Source organism: Crinia signifera, chromosome 8 (genome assembly GCF_055691185.1).
Source record: "Crinia signifera chromosome 8, ASM5569118v1, whole genome shotgun sequence".
Taxonomy (NCBI): Eukaryota; Metazoa; Chordata; class Amphibia; order Anura; family Myobatrachidae; genus Crinia; species Crinia signifera.
The window spans coordinates 60,343,859-60,371,606 of NC_139224.1; the positions used below are offsets into that span (position 1 = coordinate 60,343,859).

General features: G+C 46.1%; 1 protein-coding gene and 1 long non-coding RNA gene across 2 annotated transcripts in view; one reads left to right on the top strand and one right to left on the bottom strand.

Moving 5' to 3' along the window:
• Nucleotides 1–27,748, top strand: part of LOC146026129 (extracellular serine/threonine protein kinase FAM20C-like) — an 87,882-nt gene that overhangs the window by 8,407 nt on the left and 51,727 nt on the right. Inside the window, exons 2-5 of the mRNA XM_083156524.1 lie at nt 10,812–10,984; nt 14,189–14,267; nt 18,900–18,992; nt 21,331–21,446. Of these exons, the coding sequence (XP_083012650.1) occupies nt 10,812–10,984; nt 14,189–14,267; nt 18,900–18,992; nt 21,331–21,446 (461 nt within the window). The remainder of the gene's footprint in view (nt 1–10,811; nt 10,985–14,188; nt 14,268–18,899; nt 18,993–21,330; nt 21,447–27,748) is intronic.
• On the bottom strand, nt 1,308–27,459 carry LOC146026130 (uncharacterized). The gene is made up of 3 exons (XR_014454368.1): nt 27,298–27,459; nt 27,082–27,171; nt 1,308–1,857 (listed from the first exon to the last, which is right to left on the bottom strand). It is a non-coding gene; the product is annotated as an uncharacterized LOC146026130 (long non-coding RNA).

Genomic DNA, 27,748 nt, shown 5'->3' on the forward strand with positions numbered 1-27,748 from the left:
GCAAGGCGGAGCCATTAGCAGGTGGGTAGGTGGAGGTCACATTCCCCTATATCATGGGCCTGGCATTAGGGATGCATTATAATCACATAGTGGTGCCAATAGCGGGGGTGCATTCCATAGAGATGTATTGTGATGGGCACGTCAGAGAGTCTTTGGGTTTGAGGAGATTCTACTTTTTAAATATTAAGCACCTTCTAGGTGATAAGAGAATTTGATTGGTTGGTATGGACAACTCCCATCTTAGTTAATTTACCCTGAATAGATGCTTCCCACAAAAGTTACTCCTTAGATTAAATTGACTTTTTAGAATATAAATGAATAACTGGATCACACTGGAGGAATATTCTTGTGCACTCTGCAGCTGGTGCTTGTTGGTATAGTGTATCTAGTCTGGGGCGTAATGCCCAGAGGCAATGGAGTCGCCTGCCTCCGGGCTTCAAGCCCCAAAGGGACACCTGCATTGGGGGAATCCTTGCCATCCTGTGACAGCAAGGATTCCCCCAGAACATAGAATAGGGTGAGCGGCCGGCGCGTTTTTGGCGATCCCCGCCGTTTAACACCCCCCACACCCCCACCCCGCATTGAATATGGCCCATAGAGTTTCTGAGGATAAATGACAGCAAAATCCATAAATATTCAAAGGACACTCTGTATAATAGTTGCTCAGCAGCACATAGTATATTAGAAATTGTGTTGATTGACAACAGAGTGGACTATTGCTGAAAGTACCCAGGAGTACTAGTGATGTGCATACAGTAGTAGTGTCTGGTGCTTGATGAATAACAGGAACACTCTGGAAACTATGAAGAGTTATGCCCAATAGTAGTGGCTGGTACTTGGATTATCAATGGAACACTGGAAACGGTGGAGAGCATTTTCAAGTAATGACTAGCAACATGGGTAGAGTTAGCGCCTTTGTGTTGAGAGATTCCTGGTCAGTGGCCCACCCCTTGACCCGCCCCCAGCTCACCCACTGACCCACCCCCAGCCCCACATACATTATGCCTCACATTGATATCTTAAAATATGACTAGGTCACTGCACCATAAATTCATTACTGGCAGCACTTAGAAAGAGCAGTAAGGTCTCACCAAGACCAACAAATTACTATAGGAAAATAAATTGCTCAGCCAATAAGGCGCCGGAATCAAATCATGTTTGCCAAAACATACAACTCAATAAAACGCTTACAATATATAGTAGCTGGAAGGCCCAATTTATGGATTGGTTAATGAACAATGTGTATCCAAATTTTCATATATCAACAGCCCCTTCAATTTGATCTCCTCATGGAGGGTACTAGAAAGGGAAGCACAGATAAAAACTGGTGCATTACCTTTTAAAACATATAAGGTTTTTATTTTGCAAATGCACTCATGATTTTTAAAGAAATAAAGCATATGTACCACTACGTGGTACTGAAAAAAGTGAAGACCTTGAAGTTCACCAACTGGAGATGCGACCAAACAGGGCAAAGTCCTTCCCGAGGTTTCTCAGGTCTATCCTTGTTAGCAGCCAGTCCCAACAACAGTGTCTTAACGTGTTTCGAACCAATTGGTTCTTCATCAGAAGTAGTTTAGCACTGTAACTTTATCCCATATTTATACCACAGGTAATTAGATCACCCCACCCACAGTGGATGGCATTCATGGCGCCAAACAGCACACTGGACAGAAATCCGCTGTGGCACCTTCCGCTCTGCCGGAAGTTGTCATAACCAGAAGTTGTCATTGCTGGAAGGTGACACAACCAGATGTAGGGAGGCGGGACATGCGGCGTCTTCCACATGTGTTCCATATGCGTTCAAGATGATCCAGGAATGCGCTTTTCACTGGATTTCACCATCATTAGTTTTCACTAGTATGGAACGTTGTTTTTCCAATAAAACAAAAAGAGACGTATACATTTCATTAGTGGTACATATATTACATGGTAAAAATATTTATATAGCAGCATTTACAATTAAAAAAACTATAGATAATAAACGTAGGATTTTACTAGACACCAAATAAATTATCATAAAAAAACTTTTTTCTTTAAAAAACACTTCAGTTCGAAGTCCTCATTGAGGCCACATGTTTTACATAAGGTCCCCTGGCTGTACCATGAGCACCATGGCTGGTCAGCCTTGGACGGGGTAGCTGGGGGAGTGAGGTCCCCCCCAGGCTTCACTTGTCCAGGGCTGAAGCCCGGGGCTGTCACCAGCATCCATGGGCTGTGGACGCCGGCCTGATAGGGTTAAATCATCCATACCAGACATCGCTTTATACAGGTGAACTACAAGTCCCAGCAGGCCTCCCCCACATGCTGGGACTTGGCGAACCGCTGGAACTTGTAGTCCACCTGTAAAAAATAATGTTTAAAAAAACCACACACAGAGAAAAGTAGAAGTTTATTACACACACACACACACACACCTTAATTTTACACCAAGATACTTACAGCACCAGGGTCCAGCGCTGACTCCCTCCTCCACTGCCGGCTCACCCCGCACTGACAGCAGGGCGAGCCGGCTTCCTCCGTCCCTGCTAACCACTTTTATAGCGATTTCACGTCGCTATAGAAGCTATTAGCGTGGTTGGCTCTATGCGTCTCCATTTAGACGCATAGCTCAGCCCTGATTGGCTGAAAGCGTCTCCATGGATTTTATGTAAAAAGTGTCCTGGTGCTGGTTTCAAAATTGGGGGACCCCCAGATTTTTTGTCCCCCAGATTTTTGGAACCAGGACCGGTCCAAGAGTCCGAGGCTGGTTTAAGGAAATACGGGGGACCCCTACGCTTTTTGTCCCCCATATTTTTGGAACCAGGTCCAGCTCAATGATCCCGGGGCTGGTTATGCTCAGGAGGGGGACCCCACACCATTTTTTAAAGTTTTTTTAAGTGTTTTTTTTACTTTTACACAATGCACAGATCACAATGATATGTGCATGGTTCAGTCAAATTTGCCTGTCAGAACCTGGTCTGCATGTCTGGCGATTTTTAGTAACAATTTCCCGAATTCGCATCTCATTAAATATGCGATTTGTATATTTTATAACATCTGGATGCGAGTTCTGGCGTTACTAAAATCGCCACTTCAGAATGTGCGATTTTGCCGCAAAAATGTGTGATTTTTGACGCATTTCGCATCTCAAAAATATGATTTCGGGAACAAATGAGAAAATGGCAGTTTTTGGCGAAGATAACACCCATCGCATCCCATTTAATTTCACCCTTAGTGTTTCTACACATGACACACACCCCACATTGGCGGAAGCCGGAACATATGTTGCTGCATCTTTTTTTACCTTCGATGCTGCTTCTTACTAATTTATCCTTCAAAGAAGGGGCCTTTCTATAAATAAATAGGGGTTTCTCTGGTAATAAACTCCCAATTACCAGGTCTTTTTTCAAGATTGGCCAATGACGTCGAAATATAGATTCCATTCCTTTGAAGTTGGCATTATATTGACTTATAAAAGCCCATTCATTTTTATTATCATTAAGCGTTTTCTCTTGCGGTTTCAATAGTTATTTTCTATTTGCTCTATTCTCATCCTGCTTTTTTCTAACAGCTGCTTATAATAGCCTTTTTTTGTAAAGCGAGTTATGTTGTCTAATTGGTCATTACAAATGTTGGGTTCTGAGCAATTCCTCTTCACACCGTGATACCCATTATACATTATGCCTCACACTGTGATGCCCATTACACATTATGCTACACACTGTGATGCCCTTTACAGATTATGCCACACACCATAATGCTCATTACATATTATGCCACACACAGTAATGCCCATTCCACATTGGCCCTTATTCTGGTTCACTCGCAAAGGGAAATTCCTTCTCAAATGGATATAACCATGTGCACTGCGGGGGGGGGGGGGGCAGGCACAGGTGTAACATGTGAAGAGGGATTTAGATGTGGGTGAGTTATTTTGTTTCTGTGGAGGAAAAATACAGACTGCTTTATTTTTACACTGCAATATAGATCTCAGTTTGAAGTAAAACCCCACCCAAATCTAATTCTCTCTGTACAAGTTACATCTGCCCCCCCTGCAGTGCACATGGTTATGTCCATTTGAGAAGGAATTTTACTTTGGGAGTGAACCAGAATAAGGGCCATTATGCAATACATTGTGATGCCCATTACATATTATACCACAAACCGCAATGGCTATTACAGATTATGCCACATAAACGCCACTTACCTACATGTTAATTCCTAGGACCTTTATGCTCATAGATGAGGGCTCAGGGCCCAGACAGGGCCAGTCAGGACTCACTCAAAACAGCAGCTGCAGAACACGACACCAGAGGGCTCCACGGCACAGAGTCAGCCTCACTAAGTCAGGGCAGGGGCAGAGAGGGTTTAGTTCAGGGCAGGAGTGGAGCCTCGGGCCTGCTAGAGTGAAGGGGGCAGGGACTGCTCATCCACAGCCAGCCACAGGGCCTCACATTGCACAGGAGTCAGCAGGAGCAGAGGAGGCTGAGCCTGAGCAGGATGCAGAATAGCACATTTATTTGCACAATGCCACCCACAGTCCACAGTTTCAGCGGCAGCCGCAGTGCCAGGGCCACCAGTGAAGCCAACTCAACTGCCAGCCTCCCAGGTTGGTTGCAAATGACGCCAGGCGGGCGGCTACAGATGCTGATTTCTGTCTTTGAAGAGCTTCTGCACATGTGAAGGGCGCAGGAAAGAGCTGGCCCAGGCCGTGCCTGCGGATTATGCCAGCTATATCTCCTGGCAGTGCATGCAAACAGCACGTCTCACTCCATCAGTGGTGGCCCACATCGGAGGTAGTGCGGCTGCCGGATTCTCTCTTTTCCCGGACATTGTATAATCTGGGAATGCCACCCATCCAGAGTCTGGACACCGGTCTTAATTAACGGACTGTTCAGAGTAATCCTGGACCGGTGGTAACCCTAGACATGGGTGTAAGTTCTTACTACGCAACAGGAGACAGAATATATGGTATTGATCCCTGCCAATCCACCTCCTTCTGTCTCAACAACTCCCCAGTGTCTGATCAGCCAGAACATGTCTGTCTCCCCAGCTATCTCCCTTTACATCTGTCTCTCCACCCAGCACCCTTTTGTCTCTCATCCATCCAGTCTTCTCAGCAAGCACCCTTCTGTTTCCTCTGCAAACCTGTCCCCTAGACATAACAGAATATTGTAAATATTCAGTAATGTGCTAATATCTGTATTGATGATTGATGTACCGTGATACACCAAACCACCAAAGCCTCAAAATAATCACAGCTCCACATTTGTTGCAGTTACCCTTATAAAACGAAATATTGTCAAAGCCTCCCTGACTTACAGTTTGTGTGGCAATGGTTGATACCTTTATATCAGGGGTTCTCAAACTCGGTCCTCAGGACCCCACACAGATTCTGTTGTCCAGGTCACCCGACAGGTGCACTCATTACTCACTGACGTGTTTTAAAAGATCCACAGGTTGAACTAATTATCTCACCTGTGATTCTGTGAGGAGACCTGCGAAATATGCACTGTGTGGGGTCCTGAGGGCCGGGTTTGAGAACCTGTGCTCTATAGGAACCAATCTTCCATAAAAAGTTTATGCATTTCGTTAATAACCCCATAATCCAAGTATGATACTAATCTACAATTTTTAAAATGTTTTATTGTTGTCCTTGGTACACATATACCACACATTTAAGTATCCCATGAACACAATGCTCAACTTGGAGCTGAAGAAGAGATAAACATATGCCTGTTGGAGGTGCACATAATGGATGTTTCTTTCTGTGAGCATATTCAAATATGGGCGCTTGTATGCAAGCACGGACACTTAAGAGTCAAACACTGAGTGTATGTAAGTAAGTGCACTAAAGAGTCATACACTGAGCATATGTACTGTAAGTTAGGGCAATGAAAAGTAATACACTGAGCGTATGTAAGTACGGGTAATGAGTCATACACTGAGCGAATGCAAGTAGGGCCAATGAAGAGTCATACACCGAGCGTATGCAAGTACGGCCAATGAAGAGTCATACACTGAGCGTATGCAAGTACGGCCAATGAAGAGTCATACACTGAGCGTATGTAATTCGGCCAATGAAGAGTCATACACCGAGCATATGCAAGTACGGCCAATGAAGAGTCATACACCGAGCGTATGCAAGTACAGGCAATAAAGAGTCATACACCGAGAGTATGCAAGTACGGCCAATGAAGAGTCATACGCCGTGCGTATGCAAGACTGGCCAATGAAGAGTCATACACTGAGCATATACGAGTACGGCCAATGAAGAGTTATACACTGAACGTATGCAAGTACAGGGAATAAAGAGTCATTCACTGAGCGTATGCAAGTATGGCCAATGAAGATTCATACGCTGAGCGTACACAAGTACGGCCAATGAAGAGTCATACACTGAACGTATACAAGTACGCCAATGAAGAGTCACACACAGTGCTTATACAAGTACGGCCAATGAAGAGTCATACACTGAGTGTATGCAAGTACGGCCAATGAAGATTCATACACTGAGCGTATGCAAGTATGGCCAGTGAAGAGTCATACGCTGAGCGTAAGCAATCCGGCCAATGAAGAGTCATACACTGAGCGTATGCAAGTATGGGCAATGAAGAGTCATACACTGAGCATATGCAAGTACGGCCAATGAAGAGTCATACACTGAGCGTATGCAAGTATGGGCAATGAAGAGTCATACACTGAGCGTATGCAAGTACGGCCAATGAAGAGTCATACACTGAGCATATGCAAGTACGCCAACCTATACATGGGGAGGTCGAGGACCACCATGTATGGGACGGCAGCTGGGATGCGAATCTGGTACTCTATGGGTGGTACATAGATGACCTTTTTTTGATTTGGGATGGGGATGCACAATCAGCACTGGATTTTGTACAGTCACTCAATAATAATATTTATAATTTACAATTCACCCACACCTTTCACCACACCGAGGTCTCCTTCCTGGATGTGGCCCTCTCGATACAAAACGACAAAATTGTTACAAAAAACTATACTAAAGATGTAGGTAATCAGGCCTACCTTCATTTCCAAAGTGGACACCATCTCCCTTGGAAAAAAAGCATACCTAAGGGACAACTGATCCGTATCAGAAGAAATTGTTCTACACTTTCCGACTTCAAAACCCAAGCTGATACAATGATGACCTCATTTAAAAACAGAGGATACCCAGATCCCCTAGTCAAAAGGGCCTTTGAAGAGGTGGTTGACCTAGACCGCGACCTTCTCCTGAGTCCAAATCACAACAAAAAAGGGAAAAACAAAGATCCAAGTACTGAACATAGAAAAATGGCATATATAAGCACATTTAACAGTCATTACTCTGAAGTAAAGAATATCATCCATAAAAACTATAACATACTCCATCAAGACCCGCTTCTAACGAGATCACTCCCCATCAGACCCAACTTTATCTTCAAACGGAACCGCTCTCTAAAAAACATTCTAGCACCCAGCTTTCTGCCTACCAACACCATCGTACCATCACAGACGTCCTGGCTTCCCTCTCCACCAGCTGGATTCTATAGATGCGGCAGCTCAAGATGCATTACATGTACCCATATAAAAAATTCTAAGACCACTCAAATAATGTCTGACAGTAAGACGAACCCAATCAGAAATTTCATGAACTGCAATACTACCTACACGATATATGTTTTGATATGCGAATGCGGACTCAAATACGTGGGCCGCACAACCAGGAAACTCCGCATCAGGTTTCTAGAACATCGCCGGAATATTAACAAGAGTATATCATCGCACAGCGTCTCCCGGCACTTCTTAGAAAAGCACAATGCAGACCCTCGAGGTTTGGAACTCATTGGAGTGGAACACATCCCAAACACCAACAGAGGGGGGGATAGGTTCAGCAGGCTTTGCAAACAAGAAGTCTTTTGGATGTACCTGCTGAACACTATCCACCCAGAGGGCCTCAACGAAATGGTAGAGCTAAACTCAGTCATCTAGCATCATAGTGTAACATCTTCCTAAAATACTACTAAAACCTCCATCTCCAGTATGAACCTGCAAGTATTTCCTCCTCTCCCAATTTAATCGTCCATACTTCTGGAGTGGTGCATTGGAAATACACCTACTCCCTTAACAATTCACTATCTATCATGAGCACATATTCTCCCTCCATCATGATACTCCTTTTTTATATGAGTAGTGTCCTGTCTTTTCACCTCCCTCCTTATTGGTCTAAAAATAAAAATAAAAATATAAATATTTTTTTTTTTAAATAAACATGCTATATAATCTTTGTATATACTTTTCAATGCAAAGAGATACTAATGATTGTCTTTGTTATACTCAGACCTACTGTATGTAATATTGATTACTTTACTATATTAACAAATATATGAGAATGATAGGTTAATCTCCTTTAGTATAAAGGTTAGATGTATGCATTTCCATTTAAGGCTTTGTCCCATTGTGCCTATGGACAATACAGCTTACGTTACCCCTAATATATGAAGCTACTGGTATTATTGCCCAGCGATCATAGTGAAGACCAACCACCTTACCACTATAACCAGCATAAGGAAACTACTATTCAATCTCTCTTTAGTACAAATGTAAACAATACTATCCATTTTCCGTCCAAACTGCTTTTAATAGTGCCGATCTCCATGACAACATGTATATAAACATCAACAAGCCTCCTCCAATGAAGAAAGCCAGATCCGTCCCACATGATGTGTACAGCGGGATCCCTCCCACACCACCAACCAAAGGCACGGATGACGCGTTACAGCGTCACGATCTCCGCCCACACAACTTAGCTCTGTCTGTGACGAGCGAGATACGGGGACAGCTGAACCCCTCCCACACTATTGACCAAGAGGCTTCGTTTACGTGACGCGGCGTCACGACTTCCGCCCTCAGTGCCTGGCTCTAACTGTGATGAGCGCTCCCACGTGACGCGGGACCAGGCTACAGATTGGACGGAATACGACATATGCCGATGTCATCACTCTCTGCCACTCCCCTCACCCCTACAGCCCAACCTTATAACCACAAGACCCGGAATCATTAGATGTCTCCTCGCAAAGAGATTGGCTGTTATAGCAACAGCCAGAACGGTCACCATGACGACCGGGTACTAACAGGAAATATCCCTCTTATATACCACGCATTCTTTTAACCCCGTTCTCTACCTTCCAATATCAATATGTTCAGGTTTATATAAACAGTGTGCAATGTATTACACCCTATTTGTCTATAATTAGAGAACTATTTGCCTCCTACTCTAAAGTGTTTTTATTCAAATATGAGATTGGTTGTTCTAATTGATTGGTCACATGACCCATGTTACAGGGAATAAAAGCCAGACGGCTCTCAGAGCCAGTTATCCTTTGACAAAGCTGCCTGGAGCAGCGAAACCGGTCAGGACTCTCTCACCAACCTTCCCCAATACCACATACCCATTCATTGGAGATTCTGGGACCATCTACCTGCTCACTCTTCACCCAAATCCCCGTCCGATTTGGATACCCACATTTTGCCATTCAAAGGAGAGGTTGAGGACAACAACCCGCTTTAATCCATCCAAAGCGGAGGGAGTCGGATATCTGAACCACCTGGGGCCACTCCTGGTCATTCCATCTTGTCCTCCCTCCCCGCGGCCCTATTGGGGGCACCACCACAGCTCCGTCCTAACTTGCGAGACCATCCAGGTCACCACAAGCCCTCAGCTGGTTGGAGATTCTGAGACCACTGAACCACCTTCCGCACCAGATTCTGACCCCACTTGGCATCAACATCCGTTGAAGGTAGAGGTTACCAGCCCGCTACATTCCACCTAGCGGAGGGAGTCGGTTATTCGAGCCAACTTGGGCCGCTCCTTAATACCTCATCTGGTCCTCCCTCCCTCCAACCCCATCTTGGGACACCATCTCAGTTATCTGTGGACTTGCGGGAACCCCCAGACTACACGACTACCTTGGGTGGTTGGTGAGACACGAACATTTTATTTTTGTTTTTATAAGTTTATATATTCTGGCTACATGCTATTTCCTTTTTAGAATAAAATTATCTTTTGTACTAGATCTACCAATCTCACTCATTTTATTATACATTTTTTAGCGCTGCTCAAACCCACCCAACCTTTTTTTTCTTTGTCTACCAGTACAGGACTAACTATCCTGTCACAGAGCAGCAGCTGGTTAAAACAACTCATATCAGGCGCACCTGACCTATAGTCACCTAGTGTGGCTTAGGTCACCCCCTCTACCCATATTACGGACAATGAAGAGTCATACACTGAGCGTATACAAGTACGCCAATGAAGAGTCACACACAGTGCTTATACAAGTACGGCCAATGAAGAGTCATACACTGAGTGTATGCAAGTACGGCCAATGAAGATTCATACACTGAGCGTATGCAAGTACGGCCAGTGAAGAGTCATACGCTGAGCGTAAGCAATCCGGCCAATGAAGAGTCATACACTGAGCGTATGCAAGTATGGGCAATGAAGAGTCATACACTGAGCGTATGCAAGTACGGCCAATGAAGAGTCATACACTGAGCGTATGCAAGTATGGGCAATGAAGAGTCATACACTGAGCGTATGCAAGTACGGCCAATGAAGAGTCATACACTGAGCGTATGCAAGTATGGGCAATGAAGAGTCATACACTGAGCATATGCAAGTACGGGCAATGAAGAGTCATACACTGAGCGTATGCAAGTACGGGCAATGAAGAGTCATACACTAAGCGTATTTAATATGTAATACAATATTTAAATGAGTCTATATAACTTTAATGATCAACCTGTATCTCTCTCATATATCTCTGTAGGGTCAGTGCTGGACTGAAGTTTGAGCTTCCTACAGGTGAAGCAGCAGCTGACACTTACCCAACATGGCTGAAATTTCACATAGGAATCAACCGATATGCATTATACCCAAGACAAGACCCACTGATTCCTATATTGCTAAAAGAAATATCTACACAGCACATTCTTAACTCTGGTAACAACCTCCCCTCAGATCTCTGTTCATCTTCTCTAGAAGAATATTCTTGTGTTTTCATTTAGATATGAGCTAGAGCAGTGGATTCCAAGGGCCTGATTCAGACCTGACCAGTGCTGTGTGAATTTGCAGAAGACACTTATCAGACAGAGTTAAACACCCCCCCCCCCCCCATGCAAATCTGCAAATGACTTGTGAATGGATTACTGATCTATAAATCCATTCGCACTTTACTCACCACAACTCTGCGACAGAGACAGGCTGATCGAGGCCAGAGCTGGCATCACACTCTCCCTTAAAACAACAAACTACTGGGCACACAGGCGTGATCACTGACACTCCCAGAAAACAGACAGTTACCACCCTCAATGTCGGCTTCCTGTCAGTAAATTTGCCAGAGGATTGTGAAACAGTAATTTTTTCCACTGTTTAGCTTCATGCATGCATGCTACAATCGGTACACATGCGCAGACATTTGATAATCGTTCGGCTTGCAAATTCACACAACATTGATCAGGTCTGAATAACCCCCTTGGTCCTAATAGGTGACTGAGGTACTAATTAAGTCACCTGTGGCCAGGCATAGTCTTGAAACCTGGACCATTAGGGTGCCTTGAGGAACCTGGGCCATTAGGTTAGATTCTGCAGTAGGGGCATTTCTGCCAAATAAAGCCCAAATCATAAGTCAACCCTAATTGTAACTATAGTTAATAACCTAGCAGCATGGAAAGGCCCCTATACATAGGTCGCATTTGTCTGAGGCACAAGTCGGACCTGTTTATCCTTGAACTCCCCTGGCAGCACCCAGGAGGGCTCCTTCCAACTTGGCACTCAATGTGCCATTATTTACATGCGCATGTAAAATAACTGCTTTGGGAGTTCAAGGGGTAGTAAAAAAATCACCAATGTGGCGCTGATATTATTCTGATAGATCCTACGTTCTGCACCTATGATCTACAGCAGGGTTGGCCAACCTGAGGCTCTTGAGCCGCATGCAGCTCTTTTCTTAATAAGATGCTTCTCCCACACCGCTGCTCTGCCGCTTGCCTCCACTGACTGTGTCACACTCAGAGGAGGCATGCGGCAGTGGAGCAGGTGTAGGAGCAACCACACAGCAGTGTAGCATACAAACAGTGTGGTCTCTGTGAACAGCAGCTGTCAGCTCTTCCATCTACCCCCTACCGCACTGACACACCTCTGAGTTTTCTGGCAAGACTGGAGGGCTGGTATTGACTTTACCATCTTGGCAAACCCAGCTTTTAAGCCCTCGGGGGTTTGTTTATGCTGCTCTCTCCAGTTGGATCAGCTTATTTCCTAGGCTTGTATGTTATTTTAGACACTAGTGGTGGGGGCTGATTCAGCTGTAGGCTTAGCCTGCAATTGAGTGCTGCAATAATAACATAGTAATATCTAATTTGGCATTTTGTAGTGCGTAAATGGGTTTCTAAGATAAAATAAATATGTCACAATGTGTTCTAAATACAGTAAATGGGCTGCTGATATAAAAAGATCCTATAAAGCTTCTACTGTGAAGCTGAGGTTTCACAAGATGGTTTTATATAGCATAAATGTGCTGCTAGTAGCTAGGCCACAACCCATTTCAAAATGGGGCATGGCCTTTTGTAAGTTAAGCAGCAGCTCTTACCTCTTTGGAGGATGCCCCCCCCCCCCCCCGTACCCACCACTGCCACCACCAATCTCGGTCCAAGACACTGGTCCTGGACCCTGCCGTGAGGCGTGCGCATGTGCAGTAGTTTATTCGGTACTGCGCATGGGCTGACCCCCAGCCTCTATAGGCTGCAGCAGTCCCCAGAGGCATATTCAGGGTCCCGGGTGCGGTGCATGGGCAGTATCATAATCGTACTGCGCATGTGTAGAACACGGTTTTTATGGGCTGCCGCTCAGCGGCCCATATTGAGGTGTCCCGGAGGGAGGGAACACCTCCCAATGGGACTGCCTTGGGTGACTGGCAGGTCTGACTTCCTATAGGAAGTCACTGCCAGTCACAGTGAAGCCAGAGCAATCTCACAGTCTGCATCTGTCTTCACTTAGGCAGAGAACAGTGGCAGATATTTCTGGGGGAAAAACCACCACTGGAGCTAAGCCACATCCATTTTTTTGTATGTATCGGTTCTTTCTCTTACCATAACATATTTTTGGGCTCATTGCTTCTGATTGGTTGGCCACCCCTGATCTGCAGGATCTGATCCGATACGCACGGGAATGTGCATCAGATCCAATCATGTTAAACATCTCTGATTTGGGCGTTTTCACCCGATATATCAGTAGAGCCATCAGAATCGGGTGTAATCGTCCCTAATCAGACCTGTGTGTCGGGACCTTAAGTCTGATAAATAAAGAAAAGTCTGTAATGGAAGGACTAAAAATTTATACAGGGGAACTGCTTTGTTAGTAGAACAAAAAATCATGCAAACGGACAAAATTATGTGCACTGCAGGTGGGAAAGGTATACCATGTGCAGAGAGCATTAGATTTAGCTGGGGTATGTTCAAAGAGTGCCGGGTGTTGGCCTGACAGGTAGGGATTACGAAGGCCAGTAGTTCGTCATCGGAATCCTGACTATTTAAGTGCCCGACAGTCGGGATCCTGATTGAAAGGGGCTATTCTCACCCTTGGCAAGCACAGCGAGCCATCGAGCCCTCATGGGGATTCATTGTGCTCTACCTCCTGTCGGAGTACTGGCGATCTGGATTCCTATGTATTTTGTCCATCAACTGTCAGCCCGCCATACCGCACCCGTGTTCAAACTAAAATCTAATTAGCAGTGTAAAAATAAAGCTATCTAAAGTCCGTGGGCTATATGCAAAAGCAGCCAGTATTGACCCTGCCGAGAAACAAAAAAAATGTATTTTATCCACTTCCATGACAAAAAGTTTTTTTTCTCGACACAAAACTTGGGTCTTTCACATGTCCCTATCATGAAAGTGGGTGTAGCCTCAGGAAAAGGGGGCATGGCTTTACAGGAATGGCCACGATCACAAAGCAATGCCCCAATTTTACCCGCTGGGGGGTCATAGCCAGCGCTGTGTGAGCTGCTGGCCATGCTCCTTGTCCCCCCTGTCTCCAGGAATAGATGATGTGCGCATCACAGAGTGCTACAGTAGGCAATTTCACCAATCTCAGTGACATTTCATTTTTATTTTTTTCAAGTTCAGCTGAATATTCTCACAATCTTTCTTCTAGTTCAGAAGCCCGGTGGAACACAGCTCAAACTACTTATGACTTTTCCAAACTATGGACAGGTTCTTTTCAAACCCATGAAGTGAGTATTGAACTGAAAAGTTGCAACAGTACACAATGGAATGCAATCAGAAGGTGAGAGATTTTGGGAGAGTTTTCCCAATTACATGACAAAATGAGCCTGGTTTTTCATTGTAAACGATTGCCGCTTTAAGAAAACGGTACTTATTTCCTAGCACGGCGCCCATCGCATAAGATTGTATGCCTTAATTAAGGCATACAATCTATACAATTGAAAAGATTTTTAATTGTATGTACAATATCGCATCTTATGGATCTCATGGATCTTATGCATCCATAAGATGATCCATCAACACCAACCCAAAGCGCGGCGAGCGCAGCGCGCCCGCGAGGGGCGGCGGCACGCGTCCTCCGACCTTTTCATACCCCCCATATCCACGTTGGCGTGGAGTTGATTTTATATAGTGTGGCGAGCGCAGCGAGCCCGAAGCGTGGCGAGCGCAGCAAGCCCTGCGAGGGGACGCGTAATACCTGTGAAGTAATGCGCATCCGCTCACCACGCTTCGGGCTCGGTGGCTCGCTGCACTCGCCACACTATATAGAATTTACGCCACGCCGACGTGGATAGTGGGGGTATGAAAAGGTCGGAGGACGCGTACCGCCGCCCCTCGCGGGCTCGCTGCGCTCGGGTTGGTGTTGATGGATCTTTTATCTTATGGCTTATTATGGATCTTATGCATCTTATGGATGCAGAAGATCCATGAGATCCATAAGATGAGATCCATAAGATGCGATATTGTACATACAATTAAAAATCTTTTCAATTGTATAGATTGTATATCTCGTGGATCTCGTCCATGCACAAACACATAAGATGCATGCAATGCTTGCGATATCGTCCCGACACATACATCTAGATCGTGGGTGCCGTGTTAGGAAATAAGTACCAAGAAAACTCTCCCAAAAGCTCTCACTTTCTGATTTGACCCCAAATATGACAAGAGTTGGGCTATCAGTTACCAACAGATGGATTTATTTTGATTGATTTCAAAGTCATATTAAAGTTTAGGAAACTTGGAAGAGTGTTGTACTATGGCCCTTATTCAGATCTGATCACAGAACAAATTTGTTTTCGAAATTAGCAAAACCATGTGCACTGCAGGTGGGGCAGATGTAACATGTGCAGGGAGAGTTACATTTGGGTGTGGTGTGTTAAAACTGAAATCTAAATTGCAATGTAAAAATAATGCAGCCAGTATTTACCCTGCACAGAAACTAAAAAAAAAATCACCCAAATCTAACTTTCGCTATACATGTTACATCTGCCCCACCTGCAGTGCACTTGGTTTTGCCCATTTTGAGAACAAATTTGTACTGCGATCAGATCTGAATAAGAGCCTATGTCAGTGTTGGTGAGTATAGCAGTGGTACTTTCAGTTACTAGTTATGATTTGTGTTGTGTTTCTAAAGAATCAATAACAAAAATAGATTAAAACATTTAAAGACACTATATTTAATGGATATTTGGTAATCTTCCCTTTGTACTTCTATCTGTAAAAACCATGGGGTTAATGTATCAAGCAGTGAAATTAGTGAAGATGATAATAATGGGGAAGTGAACCAGTGGAGAAGTTACCCATAGCAACCAATCAGCTTTAAGGTACATTTGATAAAATGATAGGCAGAAGCTGCTATGGACATTTTCTCTGCTCTTTTCACTGCTTGATACATCAACCCCATATTTAGAAATGAGCTGCATCAGTTGTGATGACAGTATACTATCTTTATACAGTACAGTGAGATAGTGTACATGGATAATATAATTCATTGATTGTGATTGAAAAGATAATTGTATTTAATTTAACAAACATTCCTTTTTTTTTTTTAAATAAAATGGCACCTATAATAGTTTGCAAATTTGGCTAACAATTATTTAATACTAGAAGCTGATAGGCATCATATATGCCTATTAGCTCCTAGTATTAAATAATTGTTATAATAAAGTCTGTTCTGGCAGCAGAAATACAGTACATGTCCAAGATGCACATGCAGTTGCAATAGGTGTTTTAATGCGGTGACATGGGGGTTGGGTGAAGTCGGTGGGAGGGTTATGGGTAGGCAATTCTTATGACCACCAGTTACCAAATTCCTTCTGACAGTCTAAGCATCTATAGGGTTGCTCAGAAAATCAATGATGTAGCTGATATACTTTTGATTGTGCGCCTATATGCACACCAGTGGCAGTTTTTACCTATGGGCTGCAGAGCTGCTGCCCCCCTATGTAAAATCCACCACTGTAGTGAAGCCATATGCAGTCTGTGACACTGCTCTGGCCTCACTGTGACTGGCAGTGGCTTCTTTTTGGAAGTCCAACCTGCCAGTCACCAAGGCAGTCTCATTGGGAGGTGTTCCCTCCCTCCGGGATGCCTCTCTATGGGCTGCTGAGCAGCAGCCCCTAAAATTCGGGGTCTGTGCACGCGCCGGGACCACCGAAGCAGCCCATAGAAGGTAGGGGCCAGCTCATGCACAGTATAGAAGTTGGTACTGCCCATACACTGGTGCCTGTTATCCAAGCACCGGGACCGCAGCGAATCCAAGGACTGCCTGGGAACATTGGCAGCAGGGACAGAGCCGGCCCTAGCCTTTATAACGCCCTAGGCAAGATTTTGGTTGGTGCCCCCTAGCACCCGCCACTAGTTCCGCCTCTGACCCTGCTCCCCTTTCCCAGCACCATCAACCCTCATCATAGCAGTCATCATTTTGGTGCTCCTACCCGCAATATTTTAAATAGAAACAGTGCACACATTCGGTGCGCAGCCCAAACAGGGGTGTGTTCTTGCTGGGAAGGGGCATGGCCACACAATAGTACCCCCAATTCAAATTATGCAACACAGTAGTGCAACTTTATTCACATTATATCATGCGATGGTGTCCCTTATTCACGTTACATCACACAGTAGTACCTGAGAAAATATTGTATTTTAAGCACCCTCCATGGCCACACTGCAACCCAGCATAAAGCAGTGTGTGCTGGGCAGAGAAGAAGAGCTGCAGCTGCTGCTGTCACTTAAGGGGAGGGGGCCTGGGGCCCCCACTGGGCCCTTCCATCAGACTTTGGCCTGGGCAATTTGTACCCCCTACCCATTTCTCTCTGCACCCCTGATAATACCACACAGTATGCAGATACAGCCTCACTCACACACAGAATATAGGCATGCTGCATATCATTTTAATCAGCAGAAGCTGCTGGTGCCCCTAGGCATTCCAAATGCCCTAGGCAATTGCCTAGTTTGCCTATGCCTAAGGCCAACTCTGAGCAGGGATCGCCCAGGAGCAGTGGCGGTGGGGATGGCCCAGGAGCCAGGCTTTGTGATGGATTATGGGCAGGTCAGATTTTGTGGGACACGTTAGGCTCTTTGCTTTGTACAAAATCCAGCCCTGTCTGTCAGTCCATTCATGTGCTCAACCCTCCCCCCTGCTTCAAAGGTTTCCCTGACATGTCTTCACCACCATATTACTGACAGGCATTACATTCAAGAAATCATTAATGCAATTTTGCCAGTTAGCGCTGTAGGGGCTGGTCCGGGGTATAGGCCGCATAGGGGGTACTCCAGCAAGAGAACCACCTAAGTTTACTTGCCATATCACCACTTAAGAACTACTAAATTAATATAAGTACAGCATGTATATGCTACTTGTATTACTAGCTGTTGTTGTCACTTCCTACCTCCACACTCCATTTCCACTCTCTTTTGTCACCTGTATTTCCCCATCTATGGGGTCAATGTAATAGGGTCCGAATAGTTACCTTATGTCTGAGATAAAAATATGGAACAAAATCCTAGACCTTCAGCAACTATTCAGACCCTTTTACATTTACCCCATCTCTCCATCTCTTGCCCTGTCTCTTTTCCACTCCCTGTCACTACTCCCTCTCCTATACTTTCCTCTCTGTCCTGCTATTTTCTGCTAGGTTGTTTTCTGCTAGGTTGTTCAGATCTGATAGCAGCCCAGCGATTTCATAAAGGCGGACGATTATCGATTAACTGTGCATGTTTATGGATTGTAGCATGCATGTTTGAGGCCTTTCAGTGTCTTTTCTCATTGATAACCCTGCCCATGTTGATTGACACAAAGCCGTCATTTTGTGGGAGTGTCAGTAAAAATGCAGGCATACCTTGTTGTTTTCAGAGGAGGTGTATGACGTCAGCTCTCGCCCTAAATAGTCTGTTTCTATTGTATAAGCTGAGTAGGTTCTGGGTTACGCACAGACTACACATACTGGAAAAATCAATTGACGGGTGAACTGCGAATGGCTTTGCAGCTGTAGGCCGGTTGGCGTGATTTGTACAAACCACTTGCAGGTTTGCACAGGGCAGGTTTTCACTCTGTCTTGGTGGCGGCTATCTGATCACAGGGTCCTGCAATTTTGCTAAGCAGCGATCAGGTCTGAATTACCCCCATAGCACCAGCATATCGGCTCGGTACAGAATTTTGTTCTAGCTGCTATATCTGCTCATGTTATTAGAAGCTGGCAAGAGGGGCTATGTCTTTCAGCTACTGAGAGCTGTAATTGGAAGAAGTGCGGCCACCCTGAAGTTCTTGAGTGCGAAGCTACTAGACAAATGCATAGCAGCATTGCAAAATCGATTTGTGTAAACTATTATGAATTGGCAACTCCATTTCTTCACAGACAAGACCGCAACCAGGAAACACCCGCAGATTTCTTTTATTTCTCTGATTTTGAGAGGCACAACGCAGAGATTGCCGCGTTCCACCTGGACAGGTACAAACAGGACATGTTTGCGCAGATATACAAGCTACACATTTCCGTACAAAAAACACATACAGTACAGTACAGGTACCATACCCATACTTGTATTGTTTTCTCCTTTCGGGAGCCTGTTGCTCGTCTGCACACCAATTTCTTTTATTTTTTGGGTTAGAAGGGACCCCAATTTTGATACATAGGTGTTGGGGGTGCTGTTTATCACAGTCAATTGTACAGAATTTGTAAGGGAGAAAGGAAAAGGGACTGTTTTTAGAAAAATATCCTAATAAAAGTTACATTTTAATTAAATTCAACTATTAGTGCGTTCCCCATCAAACAGTCCCTTTTCCTCTCTCCCTTACAAATACCATACCCATACTTGCCTACCCTCTCAGAATGGCTGGGAAGCTCACGAAAATCCTGTCCCTTTCCCACCCCCCTGAGAAGATTGGCAAATCTCCGGCATTGCTCCCACAGTCCCCGTACCCACCTTCCCCACACAAACAAATACCAGATTTCTCAGGTCCGTTGCAAGAGGTGGGGCTAAAATGACGCGAATAGCGTCAATCTCATCCCCGCCCTCCTGACATGTAGTATCTGGTCTCCAGTGGTGCAAGTAGAAATGATTTCTTAGTGGTACTATAAGTGTGCGCCGTAGGCCCACACACCAACAGTGGACATGGTCATGTGTTGTGAGGAGTGTGGTCATTTGAAACTAGACAAGTAGTTACATGACAATAAGGGCATGGCCACACTATGCCACACACCGTAATGAATCTTACACATTACACCACATGCCGTAATTCCCATTACACATTATGCCCCACACGGTAATGCCCATTACACATTATGTCCTACACCGTAATGCCCACTTAACATTATGCCCCACACTGTAATGTCCATTACACATGACGCCACATACCGTGATGCCTATTACATATAATGCCACATAACTGCCACTTACCTACATGCTCATTGCTAGGAGTTTCTATCTCAATGCCAGGAGCTTCATGCTCGATGCCAAGGGGGTTTCATGCTCGTTGCCATGGGGATTACATGCTTGTTGCTATGGGGGATTACAGTGAGCTATTCTGCGGCTGTTTTTAACCACTTCCCCCCGCAGCCGCTGCCTTTGCATGCTGGCTCACCCAGCAGAAAGGAAATTATATGATAGCTGGGTAGAGAGCAATGAGCTGCCCACTGGGTGAAGTGGTACGGTGTTCCTGCAATATATTTATTACTGGTATGCCATACCCCCTTACTTGCACCACTGGGCTTTTTCCAGAGAGGAGAACAAAGGAAGGCAAGTATGACCATACCACATTAACGAAAGTCTCAGTAAAAAGACTAAACGGTACTTGTTTCCTAGCACGGCGCCTATCGCATACCGTATTTAGTGGTATGCGATGCGATATTCCCGTTAAATGAACAGGAGTGCTTGTACAATGATATATCACATAGCATCGCATGCCAGCAAATGGCATGTGATGCGATGCAATTTTTATTTGTACAAGCATCCCGATGGGTGCTTACAATGCCAACCCGAAGCGTGGCAAGCGCAGCGAGCCCGCGAGGGGCGGTGGTACGCGTCCTCCGACCTTTTCATACCCCCACTATCCACGTCGGCGTGGAGTTGATTTTCCCACGAGGGGATGCGGAATACGAGCCCAAAGCGTGTACATGTAAAGTAATCTGTGTCCCCTCGCGGGGCTCTCTGCGCTCGCCGCGCTTCGGGCACGGTGGCTCGCTGCGCTCGCCACACTATCTAAAATCAACTCCATGCTGACGTGGATAGTGGGGGTATGAAAAGGTTGGAGGACGCGTACCGCCACCCCTCGCGGGCTCGCTGCGCTCGCCACGCTTCGGGTTGCCGTTGATAGTGGCGTTGGCGTTGACAATGGGGGTGCATTTAACATTGCAAGCACCCATTAGGGTGCTTGTACAATTAAAAATCGCATTGCATGCCGCTATATTGCATGCAATGCGATTGCATAAGATGCACTATGATCAAAATTGGGGACGCGGTGCTAGGAAACAAGTACCGCCTAAACAATAGTTTAAACAAATGAAAAACATTCCTGTCTGTACAAAATATCAGTAGACATTTAAAACAACTGCTGCAAGCTATCAAACAAATAAGACAATATAGCTGTTGGCTGCAGGGAAAGATTTGGGAGGCCAAGCAGCCCAAGGGGCATCCATTGCCCATCACTGTTCTATATCATGGACCTTAAATATACAAGAAAATTTGTGCTTCAATAGGTGCATAACATCACAGCTCTCATTGTGCTGCACTCACTGCACGTTCATACAAATACATGTTTAAATTTAGCTTTTTCTTCTTTCCATAAAGGATCCTGGATTTCCGAAGGATTCCTCCTGTTGTTGGACGTCTTGTGAATATTAGCAAAGAAGTCAGAGATATCACCACAGATAAAAAGTTATTCAAAACATTTTACATTTCACCAGGTACTGTAAATCAGCCTATTTCAGCAGTAATCCCAGTCACATATCCAGCGCTGTTTGTAGACAATTTGTCTTCCAGTGTGAAAAAAAGGGGGTGTGATCTCGCTGTAGTGGGTGTAGTCTTGCAGATGCATGGCCTCATTGCAATATGCGTGGTAGTATAGTGCCTCTTACGCCAAATTATTCTGCACACAGTAATGCCCTTTTCTCTTCTCCTCCCTTATCGCTGCTTCATACATCTACCCCCGTAACACATATTTTCCCTCACATAGTAATGCCCCCAACAATTGCCACACTACCTGCTTGTTGTCAGGGGTTTCATGATACTGTTGCTGCCATAGCCTCTTTCCCAGCACCTACCAACACCATATAGTAAATATCCTTCTCAAAATTGCTATTGTTTTCTCAAGTATCTTTCAGAAATGTCCCTTCTGTGGCCAGGGCAGGTGACAGGGGGGGTCAAGGGGGACAAGTGTGACGGGCCCCAGCAATCTCAAGGGCCCCAGAGCTTCCATGCCCCATCATGGCCAGTGGCCTGTCAGTGACCCTTGGGGCCAGGACGTCTACTGTGCACCATTTGTGTGTGGCTGAGTCTGACTGACACTGTGTGCCACTGCTGTATACTGTGTGTGTGCCTTGCCGTTCGGTGCTCAGAGCCATCTACTCTGTGTGTGCACATGGCCTGTGGCCGCAGGTGCACAGCCATACCCGCCACTGGTACTGTGGCCTCTCTGGCTCCTGTACTTTATAGCGCAGGTCATCTGTTCCGTGCCTGCTTGTAGTGCTCGGCGTTCTTTTGTGAAAGTGACAGGCCAGCAGAAGGCAGCAGCCAGGAGCCAGGCCAACAGGTCTGAGAACGAGAGAAGTCTGCACCTGAAAGCAGGATCTCGGCAGCGAAAGGTTAAATGAGGCTCTTACAGAAGAGGGTTGTGTGGATTTGGGATTAGATGGGGGCCCCAGAAATATAATTGTACAGGGCCCCAAGATTTCTGTTGCCGGCCCTGTCTGTGGCAGTGGCCAATTTGGGTCGGACATTTTAAACAGTATTCCTTCTGGATGGCTAGACAGTGGCTGTGGCCGCAGTCACCCTATGCAATTGCACGGCTCACCTAGCCCTACAAATGACCCTGACCATATTCTGGACATATTGCATTGAATTACATTACATAGCTGTGTACTACTAAAAAAAATTAATTTCAAACAAATGTTGATTAACAACTGTACATGTCAAAAGGAAATGCATACAATCAATGTGAGCATATATAGAGTAAGTGCAGTGAGGGGCTGGCTGGCAAATTTTACCCTGGGGGGCAAGGCCAAAGTACTGGCCCAAGAGCAGCCCTAATGAGAGCTGCTCCATCTGTACATATTAATGTGGCTGCCGCTCATGATCATTGCGCTGGGGAAACATACTTCATTTTTAAAGGGGATCTCCTCCTGGCTCTGGTTACACCATTCTCACATAGCACAGCCAGAACAGGAGCATTTAGAAATGCTATATTCTTGAGAAAAAGCTCTTTTGAAAATCATTAGCGTTAATTTCAGGGGGAGGGGTGGGGGGTCGCAAAAAATGGACCTTACTGATATGCATCTGTAGCTCACAAGAACGGAGCTGCTATCTCCTCTTGTATCAATGACTGACTCACTTCAGCAACCCAGAAAAAACAGCGTCGTGTCACAGTGGGGGTGTCTATATAATATAAAAGTTTTAAGGGGGAAAAAAAAAATCGAATTAAGTTTGGTACTTGTGTATTTTGGCGGCGCCCCCGATGTCCGTCGTATGATGAACGTATCGCATCGCATGCCATGTACCCGATGGCATGCGATGCGACGCGATTTTGACCCCCTATACGATTAAAAATCGTATATAAGCACCCTAAAGGGTGCTTTTGAGCACCCTAATGGGTGCTTACAATGTTAAATGCACCCCCACGCCACCCCCCCACTATAAACATGAACCCGAAGCGTGGCAAGCGCAGCGAGCCCGCGAGGGGCGGCGGTACGCGTCCTACGACCTTTTCATACCCCCACTGTCCACGTCGGCGTGGAGTTGAGAATAGAATAGTGTGGCGAGCGTAGCGAGTCACCGAGCCCGAAGCGTGGCGAGCGCAGCGCGCCCCGCGAGGGGACGCGGATACCTTCACATGTAAACGCGTCCCTTCGCGGGCTTCACAGGTATCCGCGTCCCCTCGCGGGGCTCACTACGCTCGCCACGCTTCGTGGTTCTATTCTCAACTCCACGCCGACGTGGATAGTGGGGGTATGAAAAGGTCGTAGGACGCGTACCGCCGCCCCTCGCGGGCTCGCTGCGCTCGCCACGCTTCGGGTTCACGTTTATAGTGGGGGGTGGCGTGGGGGTGCATTTAACATTGTCAGCACCCATTAGGGTGCTTAATATTGTATAAGCACCCATTAGGGTGCTTATACAATGTTTAATCGCATTGCATCGCATCGTATGGCATTGTATGCCATGTACAATGGCATACAATTTCATACCAAAATTTCAATGCCAAAATTTGGCATACAAATTGTATGCCATCGTGCAGTATCGTACGATATTGCGTCGCATCGCATACCATCGTATGCGTTATGGTATGCGATGCGATGGGCGCCGCCAAAATACACAAGTACCTTAAGTTTTAAAAGCTAAATTTAAAATTGGGGGTGAGGAGAAAAAAAATCAGCAGCTATAGACAGGGATACAAACAAGAACCAAAGGAGAGCAAAGGCACACATGGGTAAGTGCAGAGGCACACACGGGTAGGTACAGAGGCATAGAAACATAGAATTTTGATGGCAGATAACAACCTCTTGGCACATCTAGTCTGCCCTACTGTAAATACATGTACATTTACACGCATACACTTACACAACAGGGTTCATTTTTGTCAGGTGCCAATTACAATTGCCCTCCCATATTGTGGGAGGGCAATATCGTATATGTATGATCGGTGCTGGGAATGCCGGCCATCAGAATACTGACACCGAAATCCTTATGGATGTAATCCTGAGCAATTCGGTTTGGATGCTTACCTTTCCCTTCCACCCCTTACCTTACCTCCCCACAGCCTAACCCTCCACAGTAGTGCATAACACCCATACCCCGCTGCCTAAACCAAACCACCCGAACCCTGCAGCCTAACCCGCTGTGATTTCCACAGAGACGCGTTCCTCTCTGACACACCAGTAGCACACACACGCAGGTGATCTGCACAGCGATGCAGTGTCACACAGGAGTTGGGCACACAGTCACACAGGAGAAGACACACATACAGTCACAAAGAAGGGGTGACGCAGTGTCACACAGGAGGGAGGACGCACACTGTCACACATGAGTTGGGCACACAATCATACAGGAGAAGACCCACATACAGACACACAGGTGGGGGGATGCTGTGTCACACAGTAGTGGGGATGCAGTGCCACACAGGAGTGGGACGCAGTGTCACACAGGAGTGGGGATGCAGTGTCACACAGGAGTGGGACGCAGTGTCACACAGGAGTGGGGATGCAGTGTCACACAGGAGGGGGGACGCACACTGTCACACAGGAGTTGGGCATACAGTCACACAGGAGAAGACACATATCCAGTAACATAAGGGGAGGATGCAGTTCCACACAGGAGGGGGGGCACAGTGCAACACAAGAGGGGGGGTCACAGTGTCGACCAGGAGGGGGGACGCAGTGTCACACAAGTGGGGGGGAGATGCAGTGTCACTCAAAAGTGGGGACGCAGTGTCACACAGGGTGGGCGCACACTGTTACACAGGATTTGGGCACACATTCATATAGGAGAAGACACACATACAGTCAGGGCCGGTGCAAGCCACCGGAGCGCCCCAGGCGGGGGTGGGGGGGGGCGCCCCGGCGCTCACCCGGTCCACGGAGGAGGGGCGTGCGAGTGTGCGGTGGCCCGGCTACTGTGCTACACAGTAGCCGGGGGAGGAGAGGTGTCGGGCGGCTGCTACACGGAGGGGGGGGGGAACGGGTGCCGGGCGTGCGTCAAACCCGGCTACTGTGCTACACAGTAGCCGGGAGAGGGGGGTGTCAGGCGGCCGCTACACGGAGGGGGGTGCCGGGCATGCGTCGGACCCGGCTAGTAGCCGGGGGAGGGGGTGTCGGCAGCTGGTACATGGGGGGGGGGTTGGGAATGCTCTTGCGGACTCACCCCAGCCTGGCGTGTCACTCCACGGGGGGCGGCGATGGGCAATGCGGCGGCGACAGTGGTGGAAGGGGGGACAGCTGCTCCAACTTCCGCCCTCCAGTGGCCGGCGCCCTAGGCATGTTTTTTATTTTAAATCCTGGATGCCTACAGAAAACCAAGAGGACTGATCTGAATTTTATATAGGTGAGTATTTGTGTTGACAGGTACCCTATGGATTCTACTGGAGAAGAGGACCGAAGTATGAAATGAGTATAGGTGAATATATTTGAGTGAAGTGTGCATGTATGTTTATCAAACTTTGACTTTCAGCGTGTGTGTGTGTTTGTGTGGATTTTTAAGTATTTGTTTTACCAAGGAACCACACATACCAGCATTCCATTTAATGTCCTGAATGCTGGTTCTTGTTGTTCTCCAAGTACCAGCATGTGGGGGAGGCTTTCTGGGACTTCTAGTTCTACAGGAAAACTCAATATTCATTCTCATATTACACCAAAGGCTATCAAGTCGGCACTCACTGCCCATGGGTGCCGGGAATAGCCCTGAGCCCCAGTCCTTGCCATTGGGTGCCCTGTAGTGCCAGGACCCCTTTATTGTGAGGTCCCTACTCCACTAGGGACCCCAGCAAGGACTGTCTAGTTGAAAGGTTAATGCCACGGTTGCAGGGCCCTATACAAACTTTCCCCCCGGCTGTGGCATTACCTTACTGACTAGTGGTGCTGGTCTTAGAAATATAAGGGTCCCCGACATTGTCCGTTGTATTTTTTAACCAGGACCAGTGCTGGTTCTTTAAATAAAGTGAACACCTAATAATTACATTTTTTCTTGTATTTTTAGAACCAGCACTTGCTCGAGGAACCAGGGGTCGGTTATTCATAGGAGGGGGAACCCCACGCCCTTTTTTGAATTTAGTTTAACTCTCTGTATTTTTATATCTGACTAATCCGTGCATGCTTCATGTTTAGCAGTGTTTAGCTGCCAGCAAACTCGCCACTTCACTATCAGAAATTCCGAATCCTGAGAACATGGCAGCTTAGTAAATAAGCAGTTTGTTCAAAACAAACCCGATCACATTGGTAACCAGCCAGGTTGCTACTCGGCCGGTACACGGGAGCTTAGTAAATTTACCTCTAAGGGCATTACCACAAATAATGACAGATTACATTATCAATAAGATTTGGCACCACACCGTAACCATATTCTTCTTCCTATATGAGGTCTTAAGAATTGTATCATTAGGCTTGGGAAGGGGGAGTTTAAGTTTACGCACTTCTGGGGGACTTGGGGTTAGGTTGCAGGTGGGTAAGGTTTGGGTTAGGTTGTGGGGAGGGAGGGTTAGGCTGCAGGGCAGGATGGTTGTTAGGTTTAGGCAAGGGGTATAGGTGTTAGGGTTAGCAACTAGTGGGGAGGGTTTGGGTTAGACTGGGGGGATATGGTAAGGATGGAGGGAGGAATGGTTAGGATTAGTTTACTTACCTGACCCCTGTTGAAATTCTCTCGATCAAGATGCCAGCATTGATATTCTGAACGCCGGCATCCCCGCCGTCGGTTATCCATATGTGTCTCCTAAATACAGAATGTGAATATATTAGTAACAGCCGGCCCAAGCCTCCCCCAACCTGGAGTGGATGTTTTGTAACACCTATACACACATACATTACATTTCTAAACACAATAGCTGACACTGAACACCTTTTATGTATTAGCTATCTCTGCCATCGTCATATCAATTATTGTTCTGTAGCCTCTGGTGCGATTGTTTCTATGGATACTTTAGAGATAGCAGCCTCAGTCTTTTCTATTAAATGCAGAGTGAAAATATCTCATGGTATGTAACATTACGGGGACTTTCTTTTTTTTTATGCTGTAAGTCATTGCTCAGTGTATTCCATTGTTGCTGTAGTGTTGGAAATGCCAGGAGCTTTACTACCCATATGATCTTCTATATGACTCACACTTTAGCTAGTGTGTAATAAGCTTCTGCTAGGGAACATCTATGGAGTCTGCCATGGCCTTGTACATCTTATTATTTATCAGCCTACGTATTATTGGTTTACCACAACATATATATTGTACAGTAATTAAAGTGCTGAATGTAATATTCTGTGGGCGGGATACTATGCCGTCTTAGGTCGCCTGCCGT